The sequence below is a fragment of the Natrix helvetica genome (genome assembly GCF_964273705.1).
Source record: "Natrix helvetica genome assembly, chromosome: 3".
NCBI lineage: Eukaryota > Metazoa > Chordata > Lepidosauria > Squamata > Natricidae > Natrix > Natrix helvetica.
In genome coordinates, this window is record NC_138549.1 from 173603827 (window position 1) to 173630016 (window position 26190).

Below are 26190 nucleotides of genomic sequence, written 5' to 3' on the forward strand. Positions count from 1 at the left end.
ACCAATTTTCTGCTTCAGTGTGATTGGTTTCTGGTTTTTTGGTTTAAACTAAGAAAATTCTTCTGGAATAGAATCAAGTATCCGGAAGGCATCACATTGGGTAAAGTTTCCCAGAGACTGTATATGTGTACGGGTTGTCAAGAAACACGATGGATTATTAACAAGTGAAAGTTATGAGAACCGGGGGGAGTACCATTTCCTGCATGATGTGGCTGTCAAAATTTGTAACTTTACCGATTACCCTTTCTCCTTAAAATTCTGTAAAACTAATAAAAAATTGGGTTTAAAAAAAAAGAAGAAAGAAACAGATGGATTGCAGTTTAGAAAAGAGTAACTAACAGTCAATTCTGTCTAGGTAGTAGCTAAGGGACCAGGCTAGAAACCAGGAAACAGTGAGTTCTAGTCCCACATTAGGCCTGAAAATTGCAGGGTGATCTTCAACCAATCATCAGGAGGCTCGGAATTCTAATCCTGCCTTAGGCATGAAAGCCACTAGGTCAGTGACGGCGAACCAATGGCACGCGTGCCACAAGTGGCACGCGGAGCCATTTGTCAGGGAACGCAAGGCGCTGCCCTGTCAGCTGGGCAGCGCGCATGCGCGCGCTGGCCAGCTGAGTTTACCCTTTTTTAAAGCCATTTTTCGCCCTCCCCAGGCTCCAGAGGCTTTATAGGAGCCTGGGAAGGGCGAAAAGAGCCCCCCCGGGCGCCCTCCGGAGGCGTCAGGGTAGCCTCTGGACAGTCCCTGAAGCCCTCCGAGCAAACCGGAAGTCACTTCCAGTTTGCTCGGAGGATCATTTTGAGTGCTTGGAAGGCTTCAGGGACTGTCCGGAGGCTTCCCTGACGCCTCCGGAGGGTGTCCAGGGGGGCCGGGGGAGGCTGTTTTTGCCCTCCCCAGGCTCCTATAAAGCCTCTGGAGCCTGGGGAGGGTGAAAAAAGCATGTAAAAATGGGGGGATCGCGCCTGTAGTGCGCACATGCACACCGGGGGTCGCGCATTGCATTATGGGTGAGGCACGCCCGCACATGACCCCCCTGCGCTCCCCCCCACTTATGGCACACGAGCCAAAAAAAGGTTCGCCATCGCTGCACTAGGTGACTTTGGATCAATCACCAAGAGACTGAGGCTTCCAGTTTGGCTTTAGGAAGGAAAGCCAGCTGGGCGACTTTGGGCCAGTTCCCTCTCTTAGCCCATCCCACCTCAGAGGATTGCTGTTTTGGAGAAAATAGGTAGGAGGAAGGTGTATTAGATAAGTCCACCATCTTCAGTTATTTACGAAAATAATAAAGGTAGAACAAAAAAAGTCTTTAAAAACCACAGTGGTTAAACCGAAGAGCTGTGAAGCGTATGCTTTCCATTTCCTTAAAATGTAGTGGCCGTTTAAATTTAATGTAATGCATCCAGTCTAGGTGCCACTTGAAACAATTCTTGCTTAGCCTATTGAAATCTTACAAAGATTTAGAAATCATACCCTAATTTTCTAGCAAAAAGCAACTAAAGAATATATCGTTGCCTTACAAGGGCGTTACTTACCTTATAGTGTTTTGATACCACATGGTCTGCTACTATACCAGGCGCCCCTTCTGATGGACCAAAATTAAAAACAGTCTACAATAGAGGGAAAAACTAGAATTAAATGGGTGACAAATCCAGCCACGTTTCTAGTAAAGCAGGGGTGTCCAAACTTGGGAACTTTAAGACTTGTGGACTTCAACTCCCAGAATTCCCCAGCCAGCCATGCTACAAATATTGTCTTGTATTGGTAGGGATGTTTTTCTTTAGGAGTTTTCTGACTTCTGGTAAAAGCCATTCCATTGTAAAACTATTTGTGATCTGAGGGTAGTTAACATCAGTTTCTCATCATGATTATGAGCAGCAGCTGCCAAAAAAGCCAACACGGTTCTAGGCAGCATCAACAGAGGGATAGAATCAAGATCACTTGAAGTCTTAATACCACTTTATAATGCCTTGGTAAGGCCACACTTGGAATCCGGCATTCAGTTTTGGTCACCACGATGTAAAAAAGATGTGGAGACTCTAGAAAGAGTGCAGAGAAGAGCAACAAAGAGGATTAGGGGACTGGAGGCTAAAACATATGAACAACGGTTGCAGGAACTGGGTATGTTTAGCTTAAGAGAAAGAAGGACTAGGGGAGACATGATAGCAGTGTTCCAATATCTCAGGGGTTGCCACAAAGAAGAGGGAGTCAAACTATTCTCCAAAGCACCTGAGGGCAGGACAAGAAGCAATGGGTGGAAACTAATCAAGGAGGGAAGCAACCTGGAAGTAAGGAGAAACTTCCTGACAGTGAGAACAATTAATCAGTGGAACAGAAGTTGCCTCCAAAAGTTGTGAATGCCCCAACACTGGAAGTCTTTAAGATGTTGGATAGCCATTTGTCTAAAACGGTATAGGGTTTCCTGCCTAGGCAGGGGGTTGGACTAGAAGACCTCCAAGGTCCCTTCCAACTCTGCTATTGTATTGATTAGTTGGAGACTTGCAGCCCCCACTGACCTCCATAGGGGGAAGGGGGACCATTTACTGGCCCATCTGGCATATCTTAAGAGTTCCTCTTGGGTTTCCAACAGATGCCTCTGTACAGCTAGTCCTTGACGTACGTTCAAAGTTACAACAGCACTAGAAAAAGTGACTGATGACCATCCTAATGACCTTTGCAGCATCCCCGTGATCATGTTATCAAAACTCAGATGCTTTGCAAAAAAAAAAAAAAAAAACTTTGAAATAAAACCCCTCAGATGCTTGGAAACTGGTTCATATTTATGACCATTGCAGTGTCTCGGGGCCATGTGATCACTTTTTTCTGAACTTCTGAGAAGCAGCCAATGGGGAAGCCAGATTCAAGTTAACGATCAGGTTACTAACTTACCAAACGCAGTGATTCACTTAACAACGGTGGCAAATGTCATAAAATGGGGCAAAACACACTTAACAAATGCCTCTCTTTAGCCACAGAAATGTTGGGCTGAACTGTGGCTGTAGCTTGGGTAAGAAGCATTATTTTGCGGCCAAAGTAAGATCCGCCTCCTAGCCTTGGGGGTGATTTTTGACAAGCATTCGGAGACAAACTTGGATTGTTTTCACAGACCTTTTTCGTACTGCAGACTATAAGCTGCTTACGGCCATATAAACAGATGGCGTAAAAAATCGCTGGAACCAAATAACAGGTGATATTTTTTGCCCCTGCTGTGAAATTGCCTAGTGCTTTGGTTGCGAATTTACTATTCCTTTTAGTATTTTCATTTTGGAATGTTTTAAAATGATAATGAGGACGATCAAAGCAGCCCTTGGGGCGTGTGTGTGTGTGTGTGTGTGTGTGTGTGTGTGTGTGTGACTGAAAGAACAGAAGGGCGGAAGAGAAATAACTGTATGCAAAAATAGGTTATTAAAGTCTCCGAAGGAAGATAGATTCTTAACCAGGTCACAACGGTTGCAGGAACTGGGTATGTTTAGCTTAAGAGAAAGAAGGACTAGGGGAGACATGATAGCAGTCTTCCAATATCTCAGGGGTTGCCCCACAGAAGAGGAAGTCAAGCTATTCTCCAAGGCACCTGAGGGCAGGACAAGAAGCAATGGGAGGAAACTCATCAAGGAGAGAAGCAACTTAGAACTGAGGAGAAACTTCCTGACAGTTAGAACAATTAACCAGTGGAACAGAAGTTGCCTCCAGAAGTTGTGAATGCCCCAACACTGGAAGTCTTTAAGATGTTGGATAACCATTTGTCTGAAGTGGTCTAGGGTTTCCTGCCTAGGCAGGGGGTTGGACTAGAAGACCTCCAAGGTCCCTTCCATCTCTGCTATTGTATTGTATTATTGTATTGTATTATTTCCACGTTCAGTAGCTGTTTCCATAACCTGCTAAATTTGTTTTAACCCTATGGTTATGGTTTTTGGCGAGATAATCCTTGCTCAGCAATTATACAGGTAGTCCTACGACCATAATTGAGCCCAACATTTATGTTGCTAAGCGAGACATTTGTTAAGTGAATTCCCCCCCCCATTTTACAACTTTTCTTGCCATAGTTATTAAGTGAATGATTGCAGTCGGTAAGTTAATAACCTGGTTTCTAAGTGAATGTGGCTTCCCCATTGACTTTGCTTATCAGAAGATCGCAAAGGGGGAAATCACATGATCCAGGGGACGCGGCAACGGTCGTAAATATGAACCAGTTGCCAAGCGTCTGAATTTTGGTCACGTGACCATGAAGATACTGTAATGGCTGTCAGCGTGAAAAATGGTCGTCACTTTTTTTCAGTGATGTCGTAACTTCCAGTGGTCACTAAATGAACAGTTGTAAGTTGAGGACTACCTGTAATTGGAACCGGGCACTCCAGCGCAGTCATAGGGTAAAACATGCCGTGACTGACTTATGATTGCGGTTGTGCCACTCCCACCTGCCGCCGTTAGGAAAATCCTGTGCGATGGCAGCGTCCCACAGTTATGGGATTGCAAATTGAGACCTCCAGCCGGCTTCCCCAATGACTTTGCTGGTCAGAAAACGAAGATCTGTAAAAAGCGATCATGTGACTATGGAACAACGCAATGTTGCAACTCCAAGTGGATGGCAAGCCCCTGAATTGTGACGACATGACTATGGTGTGTGTGTGTGTGTGTGTGTGTGTGTGTATTGCGATGGCCACCACTGCGATGACTCAATGGTTGCTTTACAAGAGGATGTTAAATGAGGCCTGGCTGTACTTCTGCCTGTTTAATGAGTTTAGATTTTAATGAACTGTGCAAGGCCTAGAAAATGGGTTAATTTGAGAATCAGGTCAAGCACGTACTGTACTATCAATGCAATTACAAGATAGGAATTGTGCTAATTGAGCAGTTAATTATGCTGATGCAGTTCATAAAATCTATGGACTTTTTTGCCGATGAGGAAAAGTATAATGCAATCAGAACAGAGATGGAAGGGACCTTGAAGGTCTTCTACTCCAACCCTTTGCTCAAGAGACCCTATGCCACGTCAGACAATGGCTGTCCAGTCTCTTCTTAAAAAACCCCAGTGTTGGAGAATTCACAACTTCTGGAGGCAAGTTGTTCCACTGGTTAATTGTTCTCACTGTCAGGAAATTTCTCCTTAATTCCAGGTTGCTTCTCCCCTTGATTAGTTTCTATCCGTTGTTTCTTGTTCTGCCTTCAGGTGCTTTGGAAAATAGGTGGACCCGCCTCTTCTTTGTGGTAGCTCCTCAAATACTGAAATCCTGTTATCATGTCCCTCCTAGTCCACCATACCCAGTTCCTGCAACCGTTCTTCATGTTTTAGTCTCCAGGCCTTTAATCGGTGCAATGAAATAGCTACTTCTGTTTTTTGCTAATGTACACATCTCTGTGGTATGTACCTAAACTGGGCTTGAAAACAACTTGATGGTACATAATCAATTAATCAATCATGGGTGTGTTACAGTACATATCACCATAGAGCAGGGGTGTCCAAACTTGAGAACTTTAAGACTTGTGGCTGGGGGATGCTGGCTGGGGAATTCTGGGAGTTGAAGTCCACAAGTCTTAAAGTTCCCAAGTTTGGACACCCCTGCCATAGAGTCTAAAGCACTCAGCAATTTTAAGATGTGTTGATTTCAACTCCCGGAATCCTTAGCCAGGACATATTGGAAGTGCAGACAGACATCTTAAGATTGCTGAGTATGAAGAATACTAGTGTAATAATTTTGGTCGAATTCTTTCTGACCAAACAGTGTATTTTTTGGCCTGATTAATTCAGTGTAAAGTAGAGCCTGGAGACCCATCTAGTGGTGGTTAGGAGAATGATGAACACCAATAATAAATATATTTATTTTATTTTATATATTTAATTCAAGAACTAAAAGTTTACCTGAATTACATCTGCAAATTTATGCAGTCCCGCGGTGTTAGTGAATATCCCAGAACCTAGAATAAACAAGTATGAAAATAGTATTTCTATATATCCAAAAAAAAAACATGCACATGACAAAGGTTCATTGAATATACTGCTTCTCTTTTGTTATTCACTACCAAACATACGAGAGTAAGTGGCTCAGTGGCTAAGATGCTGAGCTTGTCAATCAGAAAGGTCGGCAGTTCGGCAGTTCGAATCCCTAGCGCCGCATAACGGAGTGAGTTCCCATGACTTGTCCCAGCTTCTGCCAACCTAGCAGTTCGAAAGCATGTAAAAAATGCAAGTAGAAAAATAGGGTGCACTTTGGTGGGAAGGTAACAGCATTCCGTGCGCCTTTGGCGTTGAGTCATGCCGGTAACATGATCACGGAGACGTCTTCAGATGTATGTGCAGAACAATACAATACAATACAATAGTAGAGTTGGAAGGGACCTTGGAGGTCTTCTAGTCCAATCCCCTGCCTAGGCAGGAAACCCTATACCGTTTCAGACAAATGGCTATCCAACATCTTCTTAAAGACTTCCAGTGTTGGGGCATTCACAACTTCTGGAGGCAAGCTGTCTGAACAATTTCCATTGAACTGCACATCCAGCGCATGAAGCATGCGCATCAGCAAACCGGCAGTAATGCCAGCCAGAGCCCACCCTGGTGGCACCTCAGTGTTATACATTCTAATACAAATAAAACTAATCAAATTGATCATAATCTTGCATTTTTGTGATATGTGTTTTTTAATGTTGTACGCCGCCCTGAGTCCTTTGGGAGAAGGGCGGCATATAAATCCAATAAAACAAACAAACAAACAAACAAACATTCAACCCGCTTATATATTTCTAATAATAATGCTTACTTATAGTAATGTATAGTCTCATTATTCAATTATTCCACATTTTCTCGTTATTACTTTCATTTTGTTATATAAAAGCTTTACTCCCCCTTTTCTCGTTTCTATCACTTATTCTAGCTTTTGATCACATCACTCTTTATTTAAAAAAAAACCTTTCCCTTTCTTTCTTATCTAACTTCTAATCATGACACCTACTTAAAAAAGGAAATAGGAAAAGGAAGAAGCGAGCGAGAGAAAAGAAAAAGTAACTCTCCTGCTTGAGACGGGAGTTGGACTAGAAGACCTCCAAGGCCCCTTCCAGCTCTATTCTGATTGACTGACCAGTAAAATTTTGTGTTATTTTAAATTTACTGGTTCTCCGGGTCTTCCCCCCCCCCAAAAAAAACAGTTGTGCCTCAGTCTTCTGTTGAACATGATTCAAGTGTGGCTAATGACCACACACAGGGTTTGTGACCCTAAGGTGAAGTGGGGAGCATGTGTAACAACAATACATCATTCAATCATGCAATTAAATGATATGGGAAGTCACAACAGACATTAGGTAACCAGCAAAGTGGGGGGGACGGAGACAAAACACAAGTATCCTTAAAAATGGAAACAGACTCATCACTTTGCAATTCCAATAGTTGAAAGGTTACAGAGGAACTGCTCCAGAATATTTTTACAATTTCTTGCTAATTTGAGATGACTCAGATACTGTATTCACACTTGACAGGGTTCACCCTACGGCCAATGTGGGAATCAAATTAATCGAGTTAATTTTAATGTATGCATCTCGAAGGTTTTTGGGTTAAACTTCTTCACACGCATATGTGTGTGACCAAATGCCTCTGAACAGTTTTGTTTACTCTCGATTTTAAGAGGAGTACTTAAGTGGATTATCTGGAAACAGAAAATTGGATTTAGCAGGTCGAAACCTGTCAGAAACGCTTAGCATATTCCATAGAAATGGTTTCAAAATGATCCGTCATTAATGGACAGATTATTTTTTTAAAAAACAACTTTTAATTGTTCCACTGGCAGATGTGGCCGATTGTGGCTGTGTATGCTTTTAAGACACCTTTAGATTTTTAATTAGATTTAACCTGATTTGGGGAGCATTTTAACAAGGAGAGAGAGAAGCTAAAAGGATGAAAGGGGGATCATAAGATGCTTAAAGGTTTTGTCTAAGTCAATAGCTCCCAACCTTTTGGGCACCAGGGATTAATTCCACGGGAAGGTTTTTCCATGGACTGGAGGGGGGCATGGTTTCATGTGCTGCCTGCATCCCATGGTTGGGGCTCCCCTTGTTTGTGCTCCCCTTGTTTGTGTGGTTTCTGGCATACCACAGCCCGGTGCCAATCCACAGACCAGGTATTGGGGGACTTCTGGTCTAACTCCAATCTGGCCATTTTACAGAGCCAATATCCTTTAAAGGTAAAGGTTCCCCTCGCACACATGTGCTAGTCGTTCCCGACTCTAGGGGCCAGTGCTCATCTCCGTTTCGAAGCCGAAGAGCCAGCACTGTCCGAAGATGTCTCTGTGGTCATGTGGCTGGCATGACTCAACGCCAAAGGCGCATGGAACGCTGTTACCTTCCCACCAAAGGTGGTTCCTATTTTTCTACTTGCATTTTTAACATGCTTGTGAACTGCTAGGTTGGCAGAAGCTGGGACAAGTCACGGAGCTCACGCTGTTACGTGGCGCTAGGGATTCAAACCACCCAACTGCCGACATTTTTGATCGACAAGCTCAGAGTCCTAGCCACTGAGCCACCGTGTCCCACATGGTGGCTCATGATGGTAATATCCCTTACCATCATGTTATCAAAGCAGCCAATTCCATTATTGTTATGGCCTTGTTTATACCAGCCATAATTCCTGGGCAGTTTCAAATTCAGCTCAGTACAGGCAATCCTCGACTTACAACAGTTCATTTAGTGACCGTTTGAAGCTACAACTCGTGAAAAAAGTGACTTACAGCTGTTTTCCACACTCACGACGGTTGCAGTATCCCCAAAGTCACGGGATGAAAAAATCAGACTTTTGGCAACGGGTTCCTATTTATGACGGTTGCAGTACCCCGGAGTCACGTAATCCCATTTCACGACCTTCTGACGAGCTAAGGCAATGAGGAAGCCAGATTCACTTAACAACCATGTGACTAACTTAAAAACTGCAGGGATTCACTTAAACACTGTGGCAAGAAAAGTCGTAAAATGGGGCCAAATCCACTTAACAAACGTCTCATTGAACAACAAGACATTTTGGGCTCAGTTGTGGTCGTACGTGGAGGACTACCTGTCTAACACTCATAGCAACAGAGCTCCCATTTAAGATAAATATTAAATAAAAATTAGCTTGCCTTCAGAAATCGTGGGTGCTTCATCAATGGAGGTTTTAAAGAAGAAACTAGATAGCCACTTATCTGAAATAGTATAGGTCAGTGATGGCTAACATTTTTGTCCAGGCGTGCCAAAAGCATGGGGGAGCATGGGGGGATCGCATGTGTGTGTGTGTGTGTGCCCACACCCATAATGCAATGCCCCGCGCATGCATGCAGAATACCCCCACGCATGTGTGCAGGCCTCACTGAAGCTCTGGACTTCTAAGAGGTGCGCTGGGCCATTTTTTGCCCTCCGCAGGCTTCAGGAAAGCCTCCTGAAGGCGAAAAACGCCCCAACACGCAAACTGGACGTTCGGAAATGGACTTCCAGTTTGCACGTTGGGTTGTTTTTCGCCCTCCGGATGCTTCAGGGAAAAACGGCCGAAAATCAAGGCCGGAAATCAACTTGCGCGCTGCAGCTGACAGGGCAACGCCGCGCGTGCCCTCAGAAATGGCTCCACGTGCCAGCTGTGGCACGCGTGCCATAGGTTCACCATCACGGGGATAGCTCCTCTTGCTTGAGCAATGGGCTGGACTAGAAGACCTCCAAGGTCCCTTCCGGCTCTATTGTATTCTAGCATTCTAATAATTAAGATGATTGACATATCAATGTAATTGCTAAAAAAAATGCCAGGCTACCTTGATCCAACACAGTCCAAGTTAGCGAATCAATCAGCTTCGGCCCATTTCTGGACCTTCCTCCTTGTCCTCTTGCAACCTCTTGCTTAGATTGCTGCAATGTGCTCTCCATGGGGCCGCCCTGAAGAGCAGTAGCAAACTTCAACTGGTGCAGAACACAGCTGGGTGGGTAGTAGAATAGAACAACAGAGTTGGAAGGGACCTTGGAGGTCTTCTAGTCCAACCCCCTGCCTAGGCAGGAAATCCTATACCATTTGAGACAAATGGCTATCCAGCATCTTCTTAAAGACTTCCAGTGTTGGGGCATTCACAACTTCTGGAGGCAACTTCTGTTCCACTGATTAATTGTTCTAACTGTCAGGAAATTTCTCCTCAATACAATACAATAGCAGAGTTGGAAGGGACCTTGGAGGTCTTCTAGTCCAACCCCCTGCCTAGGCAGGAAACCCTATACCATTCCAGACAAATGGCTATCCAACATCTTCTTAAAGACTTCCAGTGTTGGGGCATTCACAGCTTCTGGAGGCAATTTCTTTTCCACCGATTAATTGTTCTCACTGTCCGGAAGTTTCTCCTTAGTTCTAGGTTGCTTCTCTCCTTGATTAGTTTCCACCCATTGCTTCTTGTCCTGCCCTCAGGTGCCTTGGAGAATAGCTTGACTCCCTCTTCTTTGTGGCAACCCCTGAGATTTTGGAAGACTGCTATCATGTCTCCCCTAGTCCTTCTTTCTCTTAAGCTAAACATACCCAGTTCCTGCAACCATTCTTCATATGTTTTAGTCTCCAGTCCCCTAATCCTCTTTGTTGCTCTTCTCTGCACTCTTTCTAGTAAATAGAAGTAATCCTCAACTTATGGCCACAACTGAGCCCAAAATTTCTGCTGCCACGTGAGGCATTTGTTAAGTGAATTTGGCCCCATTTTACGACCTTCCTTGCCACACCTGTTAACTAAATCACGTAAGTGGTTAAGTTAGTAACACAACTGGTAAGTGAATCTGGCTTCCTCATTGGCCTGGCTTGTCAGAAGGTCGTAAAAGGTGACCACGTGACCCCGGGACACTGCAACCGTCATTATTATTCCATTTCCGCATCCTCTGCAAGACATCTTTTCCCCTGTAAAACTGGGGTGTATACTTACGGCCAGCTAAATGCTGCGTAATTTGTTCCAGGGATTCAAGGAGAGAATTCTGGGTTTGGAATGTGATTTGAGCCTTTGCAAACAACCCAAATATGTAGCTAGAGATTCAAGCAGAAACATATTGTTAAGAAAGTATTTTTAGTACATCCTGAAAGGAAACAGCCTTCCTTTCCCTGTAGGATGAAAAGCATGCTGTTATTCTTCCCTTACAAAATCCGATTACCGTATTTTTGGGGGTATAAGATGCACCTTTTTCCCTCAAAAAAAGAGGCTGAAAATCTGGGTGCATCTTATACACAGAACACAGCATTTTTGGCCTCCCGAAAACCCTCTCTGCAAAAATGACAGTGCATAGCCTTTAAGAGGCTTCCAGAGTGTTCCTGGGGGCTGGGGAGGGTAAAAATGAGTGAAAAACAGGTTGTTTTTTGCTCGTTTTTGTCCCCCGTCCCCCCAGGCCTCAGCATTCAATAATAATAATAATAATAATAATAATAATAATAATAATAATAATAATAATAATAATAATAATAATAAATTATTTCTTAGCCGCACCCTCTCCCGAAGGACTCGGGGCGGCGTACAATAAAACACATAAGAACAATATGGACAATACACACACAAAATAAACGAATACATGTACAAGGAGGAGGTAGGAAGATAAATAAAGACAGTTAAAACACAATTTAAAATCCCCTAAAATTCCAAAAATCACAAAATTAAAAAACCCGTCAGGAGCAGTGTGAACGAACTATGGTTGAGCCAGGCCAGCTACTTGAAATAGGTGGGTCTTGGTTGAGCCAGGCCAGCTATGCATGCCCTTTTTCTGATGAAAAATGGGTGGTTTTTGCTCATGGGGGGGGGGGCACTCTACAAGCCTCCTAAAGGCTATTCATGCCCCCATTTTTTTGACAAAAAAACCAGGCCCGTTTTCGCGAAAAACGGGCTCTTTTGGGGAGGTCTCCAGAGTGCAAAAACTTTTTAAAAAATATTTGCCTCTTCAAAACCTTGGTGCATCTTATACTCCGAAAAATACGGTATCTCTCTTTTTTTTTTAACTTGCCATAAATCATCACTCTGCCACCTACACTTGACATTGGAGTCGAGTCGAAAGGGGGTAGGGGGGGGGGAGAAGACAAAATAGTATGTTTTATAGCTCCATGCCTCGTTGGAAGTATAAGTTAGCAGAAAGCTGAGCCTCATTCTGCAACAGCTTATCCCAGGTTTACCTGCGGAGATCAACGGTGCGTCCTCGTCTTGAAACAAACTGTTCTGAAATAATTTCCTCATTTGACAATAGGGAAGTCGATGTGTTTACGACACAAATGTTTCAGCCTAACCTAAATCACAGGTTTTTGTGAGGGTGACATGTGGAGGAGGAGGACAGCAGCCATTCCCCGGAGTTGCTGAAGGGAAGGCAGCATAGGATGATGGTTCTGGCAAAACCAGCTGACTACAAACCCCATCATCCTAGGAATTTTGGCTGGTGAGGTCTAGGGGGAGACCCCTCTCTACCGGGGGCCCTGCTCTTTTGGAACATCTTGCTGCCGGCGGTGAGATCAACCTCCATCGCCTTGGTCTTCAGAAAGGGACTTAAAACCTGATTCTGCCGCTGCAGGCTGGAGTGGTTGGTGAAGCGACCGAGAAGGCACCGTCTCTGCTGCCTACCTAGAATCTCTTAACTCTGCATTTAATAACTTGTCATTTTAATCTGATGGAAGAGATATATTTGTAGCTCAGGTTTCAACCGCAAGGTCCCTTGGTGCTCTGTGAACCTGGTTGTTGCCTTGCAGATGTTTCCTTACCCAGCTAGTAACATCATCAATGCACTGAAGATGTTACCTAGTTGGGTAATGAAATGTCTGCAAGAAAACAACCAAGCTCAGACAGCACCAAGGATTCCAGTCCTTCTCCTCTCTCTCTCTCTCCCCTTCCCACTTCTTCTCCTCCTCCTCCCTGCTAAACCACCCTTCTATCATGGATGATGTTGCTTAGTTGGGTAATGAAACGTCTGCGAGAAAACAACCAAGTTCAGAGAGCACCAATAGAGTAGAGTAGAGTAGAGTAGAATAGAATAATAGAATTGGAAGGGACCTTGGAGGTTTTCTAGTCCAACCTCCTGCCTAGGCAAGAAACCCTATACCATTTCAGACAAGTGGTTATCCAACATCACCAAGGATCCCACCATTTTAACCCATTTTTATATTGATAATGGTTCTTATATTTCTATTTTCATTATATCATAAGCAGTGCAGTCTCCTCAAATTTTTATTAATAATAAAATACATTTAATAAATAGATTAGACAGGTAGAGATAGATAGATAGATAGATAGATAGATAGAGAGAGAGAGAGAGAGAGAGAGAGAAAGAGAGAGAGAGATAGAGAGACAGACAGACAGACAGACAGACAGACAGACAGACAGACAGACTTGTCTTTCTTGTATTACAGTATTTCAGTTTCCTCAAATGCCAAGGAAAGCATGCTCTGGCTTTAATTATTAAATGTGCTTCATTAGAGATCTAAGAAGTGCAGCATCCTTCCTTCCATGGCACTCAAACTGGGATGATAAGGAGAGAGAAGGGACATTTGGTGCTTTCTTTTATATGAAAGGAGAGGAAGAGTCGAAATGAGCACCTTAAAGTCTCATGTATGCCTAAGCAAGCTCGTTTTTACTAAGATGGCAGATCTGCTCATTAGCAGGAGTTCCCCAAAAGAGGAATCGGTCCCACTTGAGACCCACTGCCTGGAGCTGCTCAGAATTACATCTGGTCTTCAGCCTGGCGTATGTGAGCTGGGAAGGAATGTACCCCTGCTTTATATCGCTCTTAGTATTGTGGTTGTTCTTTACCTCGAGTTCTCCAATTTCTCTTAGGCCTTAGCATCAAAGGTAGGTAGTACTATGGGGCAGAGTATCCTCCCCTCAATATGACTGCAGGGTTCCACATCAAATTCTAGATCAGGGGGGGCCACAACCCCGGGGCCACGGTCTATTTGGAACCGGGCCACGCGAGAGATAGGCTTATCTTCTCTCTTGCGCGAGTGGAGCTGCACGGAAGATGGCCGGGAAAGCTGCAAGTTGCAATCACATGACATCTTGCCTATCAAACGTAGTGATGCACTTAATGACTGCAGCAAAAAAGGTCGTGATGCCTTGCTTAGCGAGGAATTTTTGGGTCCCAATTGTGGTTGGAACAAGCGGGTCAAAAGAGAAGCATGCAAAAAATAAAGATGACAGTAAGACCAAGTTGGAAGAGATTTGTTTTTGCTTTTAAAATTGGAACATACCTTCCATCTGCCGTGAATCCGCTTTTACCTGATGGTAAGTCTACATCGTCAATAGCGCTTTCCAGCTGCAGGAGAATCCCTTTAAGGCACATAAAGGAAAAGGGGGCAAAATTTAATTTGATTACCAACGGATGCTGACCTGGGAGGAGGGGGTCAAGTTTGTCATCAGTTCGGAGTCCCTTCTTGTCCACAAGAGATCCAAGTCCAGTCCTCCTTCAATTCCGTTGACTCTTAATCTACCACCAATTTGCCTTGAACCACCTATTAGTGTTCTGAGCTAAGCTTCCCCAGCAGCACGAATCCTTGTCCTCATCCTGATAAATCCCTTTTATTTAATTTACAGTGAATTCCTCTCCAGCAAAGTCTTTCCTCTCCCAAAGTCTTTCAAGATCGTTCACAATTACCGACCTTGATCAGGCTTGGAGAGAGGCCAGGCCGATATCTTTCAGACGCCACAATACTTGGCAAGAACGCAGGAATGAACTAATGGTCTCCTGCAAACTCCACTCCCCTTTCGCTCCTCTTCTATTCCCTCTGGGAGGGGCCATTCACTGACCACCTGTGGCCTTACTCCCAAGTTGACCCGTTCTTTAGCTGTTCCCTTCATCTGGCAACTCTGCTCATGTGCTCACTGGGAACAGGCTCCAGCTGTTCTTCTGCCTCACTGATGTCTGACTCTGAAGGCAGCTGGTAACTGTCAGACGGCCCTGGCCCCCTCCCTGACTCCGACACAGAGCCCTCATCCGAGCCTTCCCCAGACCCCAGGACTGGCCCATGTTCCTCCCCAACCTCCTCACTGTCTGAATCTGCTGCCAGCTCTGCTGGCGGACCACAACACTTAGTTCAGATTCTTGTTTAGAGGTAGCATGGAATAAACTCATTTTGTGTTCACTTTGGACTTAACCCTGGCTCCCGATTTCTTGTGGCTGATGCCGCCCTTCTTATCTAAATGATTCTGCGAGGTTTCCAACTTCATTTTAAACTACATGTAGTTCAAACCTTCACGCCATCAAATCCTAAAATGGTCAGATCAAAAATGCAAACTGAACACTGCTCAAAGTTTGGAACAGGTTGACCTCCCTTACCGATGGTAACCGGGGCAGGGAACTAAGCCATGTGATCATACGGTACAATGTCATATGACTGCACTGACTTACAACAGAGGTTCTGGCAGTTCCAGTTGCCATTGTTAGGTGAATCCTAGGTGGTTGCAGTCTCCTGCAGTCACATGATCAGCATCTGTGACTTCCTGCAGGCTTTCCAATTGACCGCTTGTTAGAAGCTTGTAGTGAAGATCGGAAGTGATGATCATATGACTGCAGGACACTCTGGAATCACAATTGTGCCTCAGTCACAATCACATGACCCTGTGAACACTGCAAGAGCCATAATATGAGGGCCTGTTGTAAGTCTCCCTTGTTTAGTATCGTCGTATCTTTGAACAGTTGCTGAATGAGTGGGTGTTAAGCGAGGACTACCAGTATCGGATTATTTGGGCTAAACTCCACAAGGAAAAGACCGTTGACTTACCTGAACGGTCCTTCTATGTGCGCTGCGAGGGGAATCCAAGCAAGCATGGGTTAACTTTGTCCATTAGCCTAAAGACTGAGTTACGTAATTGTTGACCACGCCTCCTCTGACGGGGGTAATTCAGTTTTGTACAAAGGCTCAGACGATCTAAGAGATGGAACAAATGTCACAGAATGCAATAGTTAAGAGGTAAGTAAACCAACGATTGGAAGAGTAGGCAAAGGTCAAATGCCCGGACCAGCCGAAGCTGAGGGCGGGTTTGGATTCCCCTTGCAGCGCACATAGAAGGACCGTTTAGGGAAGTCAACAGTCGTTCTCCTGTGCGCTGCTTGGGGAATCCAAACACGGGACATGCCAAAGCAATGAAGTCAAGGGCAGGAGCTAGGCTAGTCAGGGGCCCTAGGTGGTGAAAGGACTCTCTGCAAGACTCGCCGCCCCAAGGAAGCCTCAGCCAAGGCATACATGTCAACTTTATAATGTCTGATAAAGGGCGACGTTGATGACCAGGTCGCCGCCCTGCAGATGTCTTCCACTGAGGCCTGTGTGGCCCAGGCCACCACGGTAGCAGCACTCCTGGTGGAATGGGGAGTGATGCGTCTGGGAAACGGTCGGGATTGACTGTCGTAGGCAAGGGCGATACACGCTTTCAAGCAGCGTCCAATGGTGTGTGAGGACACCTTCTGCCCCATGGATGATGGCTGACACAAACAGCGCTTCCGACCTTCTGAATGACGCAGTGCGTTTCACATAACAACGGAGAGCCCTGCGAACATCAATGTGGTGCCACCGCTGCTCCTGTGGATGTGAAGGCTGCGGGCAGAATGAGTTCTTGTGCTCTGTGGAACCAAGAATTAATTTTTGGAAGGAACACCAGGTCCAACTGCAGAACAACTCTGTTCGGATGGATGATGCAGAGGTCCTCGCGGACCAACAGCGCTGCCAGTTCCGACACCCTCCTAGCCGATGTAAATGCTACCAAGAAGACAGTTTTAAGGGTCAACAATCGGAGACTGATCATGCGGATGGGCTCGAATGGTGCAGCCTTGAGGGCCCTGAGCACCAGAGACAAATCCCAGGTAGGGTAGCGATGCTTGACCGGCGGCCTGAGGTTCAATGCGCCCTTCAGGAATGATCGGACCCTGGGGTGTTTTGCCGGGGGAACGGCCCCTGCCTGCCGCCAATCACAGTTGATAGAGCCGCAATCTGGCGGCGGAGGGAGTTGGGCGTTAGTCCCTTGTCCATGCCCGTTTGCAACAAGTCCAATACCTGTGGTACGAATATCTTGATCGGGTCAAGGCTGGCTGTCCGACACCATATGCAGAAAGCCTACCAGGTAGCCTCGTTGATGCGAGTTGTGGGCGGGCGTTACGCTGCCCGGATTGTGTCAATGACTTGTCAGAAAAGTGTTGTCGAGTCAAGATAGCCCACTCACGTGCCACACGGCTAATTGTAGCAGTTGAGGGTTTGGATGAATGAGAGCTGCTGGGAAAGGTGTATCCGATTGTCCGGTATTCTCCAGAGCGTGAGGTGGACAAATGGATGAGGTCGGCGTACCAGGGGCGGCCTGACCACATTGGAGCGATCAGGAGACGTCTGCCCGTTCCGCCAGGATTTTCTGAATAACAAGTGGAATGATTGGTAGAAGCGGAAATGCGTAAAGAAGGCCTTCCGGCCATGGGCTGCGAAGCACGTCGGTGCTCTCCACTCCCGATGTTTGGTACCTGGTGTAAAACCTCAGCAGATGCGAGTTGTGAGGCAGCACAAAGAGGTCCACTTCGGGCCAGCCGAACCTATGAGACAATTCCTGGAACAGGGCCGGATGGAAACGCCACTCTACCGTGGCCCTGCTCAGCCAATCCGCCTGTGTGTTGGCTGTGCCCGATATGTGCTCCGCTCGAATCGATAGTAAGAGGCTCTCCGCCCAATGGTGAAGTCTCTCCGCTTCCAACACCAAGGACCTGGACCGCGTGCCTCCTTCGTGGTTGACATGAGCCTTGGAGGCCATGTTGTCACTGAGGACTAACACATGGTCGGCCGTCACCAGGTCCCGAAATTCGTGGAGGGCTAGCCGGATGACCCGAAGCTCCAGCCAGTTGATGCTGTTCTGGAGTTCTTGGGCAGTCCAGTGTCCCTGTGCTACCCAGTCCAAGGCGTGAGCTCCCCAGCTGAATAGACTTGCATCCATCGTTACTACGATGCGGTCTGGCTCCTTGAAGGGGCATCCCTTGAGTAGTTTGGATGACATCCACCATCGGAGCAATCGTAGCACCTTGGGTGGCAAGGTAACCTTGGTCTGCGAGTGGCTGGTGTGGGCTCTCTAGAAAGGGAACAGGAACCACTGAAGCGGGCGCGCATGGAATTGTGCCCAGGGAACTATGTCTATGCATGACACCATTTTCCCGAGAAGTTGGGAAAGAGCTGCTAACGGTAACGACCTCTGTCGTAGCACTTAACTCACCAGGGTCTGCAGGCTCTGATGTCTCTCCTGCGATAATGATACCTCGTACAAGTCCGAGTTGATAAGAGTCCCTAGGTGCAATAAGGACCTGGTCGGGTGCAGATGGCTTTTCGGAAGGTTCAGGATGAATCCATGACACTGCAAAGTGTTGATTGTGACTGTAGGTCCCGGTGTGCCTGGATGATGACAGGATCAAGATGTCGTCTAAATAGCAATTGACTCTTATGGGCGTTGATCGAAGAGACACGGCTATAACCGCCAGCAACTTTGTAAAGGTTCACGGGGCTGAAGAAAGGCCGAATGGTAGTGCCCGGTACTGGAAATGGTGCCCGGCAAAGTGGAATTTAAGAACCTTCGGTGTGCCGGATGTATTGGAGGTCATCAATGGAGGTCATCAGGTTGCCTTGGCAAATGCAAGACAGGATGCTTTTTAGAGATTGCATCTTGAACCTCTGATACCTGAGCTACAAGTTGAGCCATTTCAAGTCTAGGATGGCCCACCATCCTCCCGAGCTTTTGGGGACTAGGAATAGTATTGAATAGAAGCCTAGTCGTTCTTGCCCCTGTGGTACACTTTCTATGGCATTGATTGACAACAGATGTTGGATCTCGGCGTCCATTAGATGCCATTTTATTTGACACCTGGGTACAGGGCCCCTGATGAAATGCCTCGGGGGATGATGAGAAATTCTAGAGTGAGGCCCTGCCTCACGGTCTGGATGGCCCAGGAGTTGGAGGTGGTTTCTGCCCACTGGTGGAAGAAGACTGTTAGGCGTCCCCCAATGTGCCCCACCCTGTGTGAGTCACCGGTATCTATGAAAGGACCGGTTGTTGGTGTTATGAAATGGCCGCTGCGCCTGGGGCTGCTGCTGGTTCTGCTGCCGGCCCCTATCTCTGATCCCGGAACGGTCCTGGGCCCTATCCTGAGGTTGTGTATAGGGCCTATTGTACTGGGAGTTATATGGGGCGGTAGTGTACCCCGAATCCCCAGCCCAAAATGGCTGCCTCCTATTGTAGGGCTGTTGTCTCCTGTCTGTATGTTTACTGGTCGATGGGAGGACCCTCTTCTCAATTAAGATAGGGTCTAATGCCGCGCCAAACAACGAACCACCTTTGAATGGGGTGGAGGCCAGCCGCCATTTGGAACGTAGGTCTGGCTGCAAATGGCGGAGCCATAGTAGGCGATGGGAGGCAACATTGGACACTACCGCTCGAGACGTGAATTTGGCCGCTTTGAGGGTAGCATCAGAGGAAAACTCTAGCGCTGCCACCAGTTTGTTGACGTCTTGGTGGAGACGCATATCATCAGGAGCAAGCCTGGTATGTAATTGCCTGAGCCACACTAGCGAAGTCCTGTTGAAGAACGAGGCTGCTGTTGCAGCCCGCAAAGCCCAGGCAGCTGCCTGGTACGTTTTATGAATGACCAGCTTGGCCTTACGGTCGTCAGCCTTGAGGCCCTCTGAAATTTCAGATGGGATCAAGGCTGGGGAGGCCAAGGGCAACTGAAGAGTCCACCGTAGGGAATTGGAGAATCCCATCCAGTTCAGGGGTGGAGGTGTAGAGCTTCCTGTCCCCATTGCTAGGTGGGGAAACAGCGATTGGTTGGGCCCATTGTTTTTGAACAACGTCTGAAAACAGTTTTGGAAAGGGAATGGCATCTTGTTCCTGTACCTGCTCAACGAACAAGCGCCCTGTGGGATCAAGTCCTACTGCGGTACTAGCCTGGGTGGAAGTACCACCCTTATTAGTCGTTGCTTTGCCCTTGTATAGAAGAGATTTAAATAAAGCAGGCCGGAACAACCCGGTTAATGCCTGCTTGTCCTACACTAGGCCCTCGTCATCGGAGAGTTCCAGGTCTGCCACCCCTTCCTCTTCACTTAACACCGATCCTTCACTGTAAACTGAGGGAAGCGGTAATGGGGGGGGGTCAGCCTGGGAATTAAGGGTGTCCCTAGCTGAGGTTGCAACCCTGGGCCTCTGGGTCCTGCGATGCAACTCTGCATCCACGCCCTGTGCAATGGCTGCTGAGAGCATGTTTTATAATGCAGGGGGAAGGTTGAACTCAGAACCTTCCTCAAGTCTCAGCCCAGCAGCTGTGGGGGTAAACGGGGCTGTAGGCTCCGAACGTGTGTGTGTGCTGGAGCCGAGGCTGGCCTGGCCTCAGAAGGACCAGGGGGAGATTGGGGCCCCAATTCCCCTTCCTCAGTTGCCAGTTCTAGCGGGATAGGGAGATCCGGAGACCAACCCTGTATTCCAGTTAAATGAATGGGAGAACCGGGTGAGGGGCCTTCAGCTACTAAAGCCAGAGGTGACCTGTTGGTGGCCATGGGGGCTTTTGATTTAGCCTTATCCTTGCACTTGGCGGCCCTAATCGGAGCCACAGATGAAGCGCGAGCCCTGTGACTAGCGGCCCTAGTGGTGGCTCTCCCCACCCTAGTACTGGTGCCGGCGGTCTCGGAGTGCAGCGGGGAAGAGGTAGAGATGGAACAATCAGCCATAATTACTGATAAGGAATTGAAAGGCTCTGCTCACGACCCAAGATCAGAGTTGATTGCCGGAAAGCTGAATTGGAATGATTCTGAATACTTGCAAAGAAACTACGTGCGCTGGAGTGGCAAAATGCAGAATCGACCTCCTCAGCTCCCACAACAAGCCGTTAGTGACATAGGCGCCGTTTGGGCACGAAACGCTAAGCGCACCCCTTCCGGATGTCCCTCGGCGCTCAGAGAGGCAGCGTCAAAATGGAGGAAGCGCACGTTAAGGGGTTTTTTAATTAAATGTTTTTTAAAAGTTGTAAGGGGTTATAAGGATGGGGGGGGGAGGGGTTGTAGGGATGGGGGGGGGAACCGGTTAGGAGGGATGGAAGAGCCAGGCACCTAGGTGTGGTCGAAAGAGGAGGGAGCGGAGTGGGGGAGGAGAGGGAAGATAGCATTCCTGTGCAGGGCTCCTTAATACCAACAGTCGTGGGGAGGGGCAGGTGCGAGGACAGTTTAAGAGCGCGTAGTCGGTTGGGAGACCGGGGTTTTTGGTCATTCCCGGTCGTCTGTACCAACCCCTGCATACTAGGTGGTCAGGATCTACAGACCCAAGGCCTGAGACTGCTGTTGTGCAACGCGAGGTCCGTTGTCAATAAGGCCCCCCTCATCCACGATCTAATTTTGGAGGGGGACCCGGACCTCGCCGGAATAACCGAGACCTGGTTCGGCCACGAGGGAGGTCTACCCCTTGTGGAAATGTGCCCGCCAGGTTATCGAGCATTTCACCAGCCTCGGGCCCAGGGAAGGGGCGGTGGGGTAGCAGTGATTATCCGGGAAGACTTAGAGCCGAGAGAGTTCACCGTGCCGCAGACATCCAGGTGTGAGTCCCTCGTCGTGAGATGGGGCCCAGGGAGGCAGTTGGGCCTGCTGATAGTATACCTGGCTCCTCGCTATACTTCAGCGGCCCTGCCCGAACTCCTTGAGCTGATCTCATCGGTGGCGGTTGAGACCCCCAAACTTTTAGTGATGGGGGATTTTAATCTGCCGTCGATGGGAGAAGCGTCTGAGGGGGTTCGGGAGTTCATGGCTTCCATGACAGCCATGGACCTGACCCAGTTAATTCAGGGCCCTACTCACAGGGGAGGCCACACCCTGGACCTTGTTTTTGTCTCTGGCCAGTGGACGAGTGATCTGGGAATAGGGGATCTAGACACTATTCCCCTGTCATGGTCGGATCACTCACTTCTCCGGCTGGACTTCCCTGGCGCTACCCCCCGCCGCGAGGAGGCGGAACTGGAAGGTATTAGATGGTTCCGCCCCAAGCGCCTGATGGAACCGGATAGGTTCCAGACGGAACTTGGGCCACCTCCTGTGGACCTGACCCGCCCCCGAGTGGAGGACCTGGTAGTCGCATGGAATAGTGCGACTACCGGGGCCCTAGACCGGGTGGCGCCTTTGCGGCCTCTCCTGCGGCGACGAACCACCCTGGCACCTTGGTTTACCGAGGAGCTAAGGGTGATGAAACGCCACAAGAGACGCCTAGAGAGTCGTTGGAGATCCTCCCGCTCCGAATTTGACCGAGCACAGGCACGAGCCTATTTGAAGACGTACCTTGTGGCATTAAGAGCGGCCAAACGTCAACATTGCGCCGCTCTTATTGCGTCTGCAGATAACCGCCCTGCCGCCCTGTTTCGGGTGACCCGTTCCCTCTTGTTTGAGAGACCACGGGAAGCCCCACTACAGGGCAGAGCAGAGGAGTTTGGGAATTATCTACAGGACAAAGTCGCTCAAATCCGGATGGGATGGACCCCTTTCAGTGGTTCAGTAGAGACGCCCGTTGCGAGTCTTGAGGGTCCGCTTTGGGAGGAGTTTGACTCGGTTGCCATCGAGGATTTGGACAGGTTGCGTGGACGTCTGCGACCCACCACATGTTTATTGGACCCGTGTCCCTCCTGGCTTGTACTGGCATCCTGGGAGGTTACGCGCGACTGGCTCCTGGGCCTGGTGAACGCCTCGTTGGGTGAGGGGTCTCTACCGGCCGCCTTGAAAGAGGCGGTGGTGAGGCCCCTGCTCAAGAAGCCTTCCCTGGACCCAACGGACCTAGTCAATTATCGTCCAGTCTCCAACCTTCCTTTTTTAGCGAAGGTTGTAGAGAGTGTGGTAGCACAGCAGTTCCCACGTCACCTGGAGGAAAATGATTATCTAGACCCGCGCCAGTCCGGCTTCCGACCCGGGCACAGCACGGAGACGGCCTTGGTCGCATTGGTTGATGATCTCTGGAGGGCCAGAGATAGGGGTTGTTCCTCTATCCTGGTCCTATTAGATCTCTCGGCGGCGTTCGATACCATCGACCATGGTATCCTGTTGCACCGGCTAGAGGGGCTGGGAGTCAGGGGCACCGTTTTACGGTGGTTTGGCTCCTACCTCTCTGGTCGGACGCAACGTGTGTTGACAGGGGAGCAGAGTTCGACCCGGAGGCCACTCACATGTGGAGTGCCACAGGGATCGGTGCTCTCGCCTCTCCTGTTCAACACATATATGAAACCGCTGGGCGAGATCATCCGTGGTTTTGGAGTGGGATATCATCTGTATGCTGATGATACTCAGCTATACATTTCCACTCCGAACCACCCCAATGAGGCCGTCGAAATGATGTCCCGGTGTCTGGAGGCCGTACGGGTCTGGATGGATGGCAACCGACTAAAACTCAACCCTTCCAAGACGGAGTGGCTGTGGCTTCCGGCCTCCCGGTTCAACCAGGTGCTTCCATCTCTGGCCATCGGGGGCGTCCAACTAGCCCCCATGGAACAGGTGCGCAATTTGGGCGTCCTCCTGGATGCCCGGCTGTCCATGGACAACCATGTAACAGCCGTGGCAAGGGGGGCGTTCCATCAGGTTCGCCTGATGCGCCAATTGCGCCCCTTATTGGACCGGGATGCCCTACGCACAGTCACCCATGCGCTAGTGACGTCTCGCCTGGATTACTGCAATGCTCTCTACATGGGGCTTCCCTTGAGATGCACTCGGAGACTACAGTTGGTCCAGAACGCGGCCGCGCGGGTGATTATGGGGAGGACTAGATACTCCCCTGTAACACCTCTCCTGTGCGAGCTGCACTGGCTGCCTGTGGTCTACCGAGTGCGTTTCAAGGTTTTGATTATGATCTTTAAAGCGCTCCATGGCACAGGGCCTAGTTATATGCAGGATCGCATCCTGCCCCACACATCCCTACGACCAATTCGCGCACACAGAGAGGGACTTCTCCGGGTGCCGTCCGCCAAACAGTGTCGGGGGGCGACACCCAGGAGCAGAGCCTTCTCTGTGATGGGCCCAGCCCTGTGGAATGACCTCCCCCGTGACATCAGGATTACTTCCGATCTCCGCTCCTTCCGTGTACAGCTGAAGACCCACCTCTTTCAATTATCCGGCCTGGCTCAATCGCAATCGTAATTTTCCCATTCCTCCAAACTGTTTTAAATTGTCCTTAAATATTAATTTTTATTGGGTTTTTACAATTGGGGTATTTTAAAGTTGATTTTTAACTGTCTATTGATGTAATTTGTTTCCTCCTCCGTGTATGTATGTAGGTATGTTGTGTATGTATGTACGTTTGGTGTTGTTATATATTTTTTATGTTTTATGCTCCATTGTACGCCGCCCCGAGTCCTACTTGGAAAGGGAGCGGCTAATAAATCCAAATTTATTATTATTATTATAAAATGGCCGCCGCGGCAGAAAGAAATGGCGCAAAATTCAAATGGCGACCGCTTGTTACTAAGCGCTGTACGAACCGCAGCCGACACGACCGAAGGCAATACGAAGGGAACGGCAGCGCCGCAATCATGAGGTAATGAGTCACGTTGGGCCGATTGCGCCCTCTAAGCGGATCGTGGCCACTCAAACCGACGCGAGAGGCGAACCTACTCTCACAGCAGCACCCGCGGGGCAGAGAACAGCAAACCGACTCACATCCACAGCAGCTAGCTGCTGCGATTCTTCCAATGTGCTGGTCCTCCCCCGGCCGCGAGAGCCTTAAGGGAAACTGCCGAACACCAACGGGAACAAGTCTAACTCAGTGTAATTGCTGCTCGTTGAAATGAGCAAGCAACGCAGCTCACGCTTGCTTGAATCACAATTCAGTCCAAAAGCACGAAATAAAACCAGACGAAGGAATTCCAGAAAGAACAACTAATTAAATAAGAAAATTAAGGGATAAACAAAATAAATAAGGAGTAATTTGTCTAATATCCTAGAAGAGAAATTTTTTTTATGTCTCTTTAGGCTGGAATGAGTTAAGAAACTGAATTACCCCAGTCAGAGGAGGCGTGGTCAACAATTACGTAACTCAGTCTCTAGGCTAATGGACAAAGGTAACCCATGCTTGGATTCCCCTCGCAGCGCGCAGGAGAAAAGGTACTTACGCTTTATTTTTGCTATGTCTTCAAGTTCCATATTCAGTCCTGTTGAAGAAAAAGAGTTTTCCTTCAGTTTAGACTTACAGATGCCATCTTTTTCTATCATTGCATATACCCATATAAAGATAAATATTCATGTAATATATCTGCAGCTATTATTAAGAGATTTATTTCAGATTTCTGTGGTGGGCCAAAAATGAATGACAAGAAGGTAGTTGTTCAAGAACATCTACAGGAATCTTGCAAGCCACTTCAGTTTCAAAACAGCCATGCCGCACAATCACACAGATAGGTTGTGCCCACTGCAGAACAGTAACAACCGTATGTTACGTTTATGAAGTCATGCAGAATTTCACTACTCCCTGACACTTGGGAAAAAAGAAAGAAACTAGATCTTTTGACAAAAAAAGAAACCCCTTCAAATCCCTGTGTCCCCAATTGGCCCAGAATTACACAGTTTTATCACCCCCTTTGCCAAATCTCCACCAAAGAACAGCGGTGGTTGTGCATAAACATAAGAGACAGTGGGTAGATGATTTCTTTCTAAGTCATCTTGGAATCATTTATTTAAAATCAAGGGTAAATCCAGGATAGAAAAAAATTCAAACTTCGCAATGCGTTTTTTCTATCTTTGATGACTGATGAAACCTCATTTAGCCTAAAATAGAACTACTGTACTTGATTGCTAACTGGGATTGGAGTCTCTGACTACGAAATGTCACTGCCTCGAGTATTTTTCCAGCTGGTGTTAACATTTTGTAGATTTTTTTAAGTCTTAAAAGAGTTTGAGATCAGTTTAATATTTTTTTCTACTTTCTGTAGCTATTTGGATGCTTAAATTGTCTTCAGAATGTCCCACCCACACAACTATCCTTTCAACCCAAGGGAAAAATATGCTTACAGGTAGTCCTCAACTTACAACCGGTTACATTTTACAACAGTTTTGTTGAAAACCAGCACTTACTTCTGGTTTTTGGCAAAACCACACCCATAGCAAATACAGGTAGTCCTCGACTTACAACCACAACTGAGCCCAAAATTTAGGTTGCTTAGTGAGACGTTTAAGCGAGTTTGGCCCATTTTATGACCTTTCTTGTCATAGTTGTTAAGTGAATCCTTGTGGTTGTTAAATTCATCAGACT

At 47.5% G+C, this 26190-nt stretch overlaps 1 protein-coding gene across 1 annotated transcript in view; it reads right to left on the reverse strand.

Annotated features, from left to right (window-relative positions):
* RTEL1 (regulator of telomere elongation helicase 1) overlaps positions 1 to 26190 on the reverse strand; it is a 157945-nt gene that overhangs the window by 98420 nt on the left and 33335 nt on the right. The window contains exons 11-15 of the mRNA XM_081949693.1: positions 25055 to 25093; positions 14169 to 14247; positions 10885 to 10982; positions 5853 to 5908; positions 1531 to 1605 (exon numbers count right to left, since the gene is read on the reverse strand). Coding sequence (XP_081805819.1) covers positions 1531 to 1605; positions 5853 to 5908; positions 10885 to 10982; positions 14169 to 14247; positions 25055 to 25093 — 347 coding nt within the window. The remainder of the gene's footprint in view (positions 1 to 1530; positions 1606 to 5852; positions 5909 to 10884; positions 10983 to 14168; positions 14248 to 25054; positions 25094 to 26190) is intronic.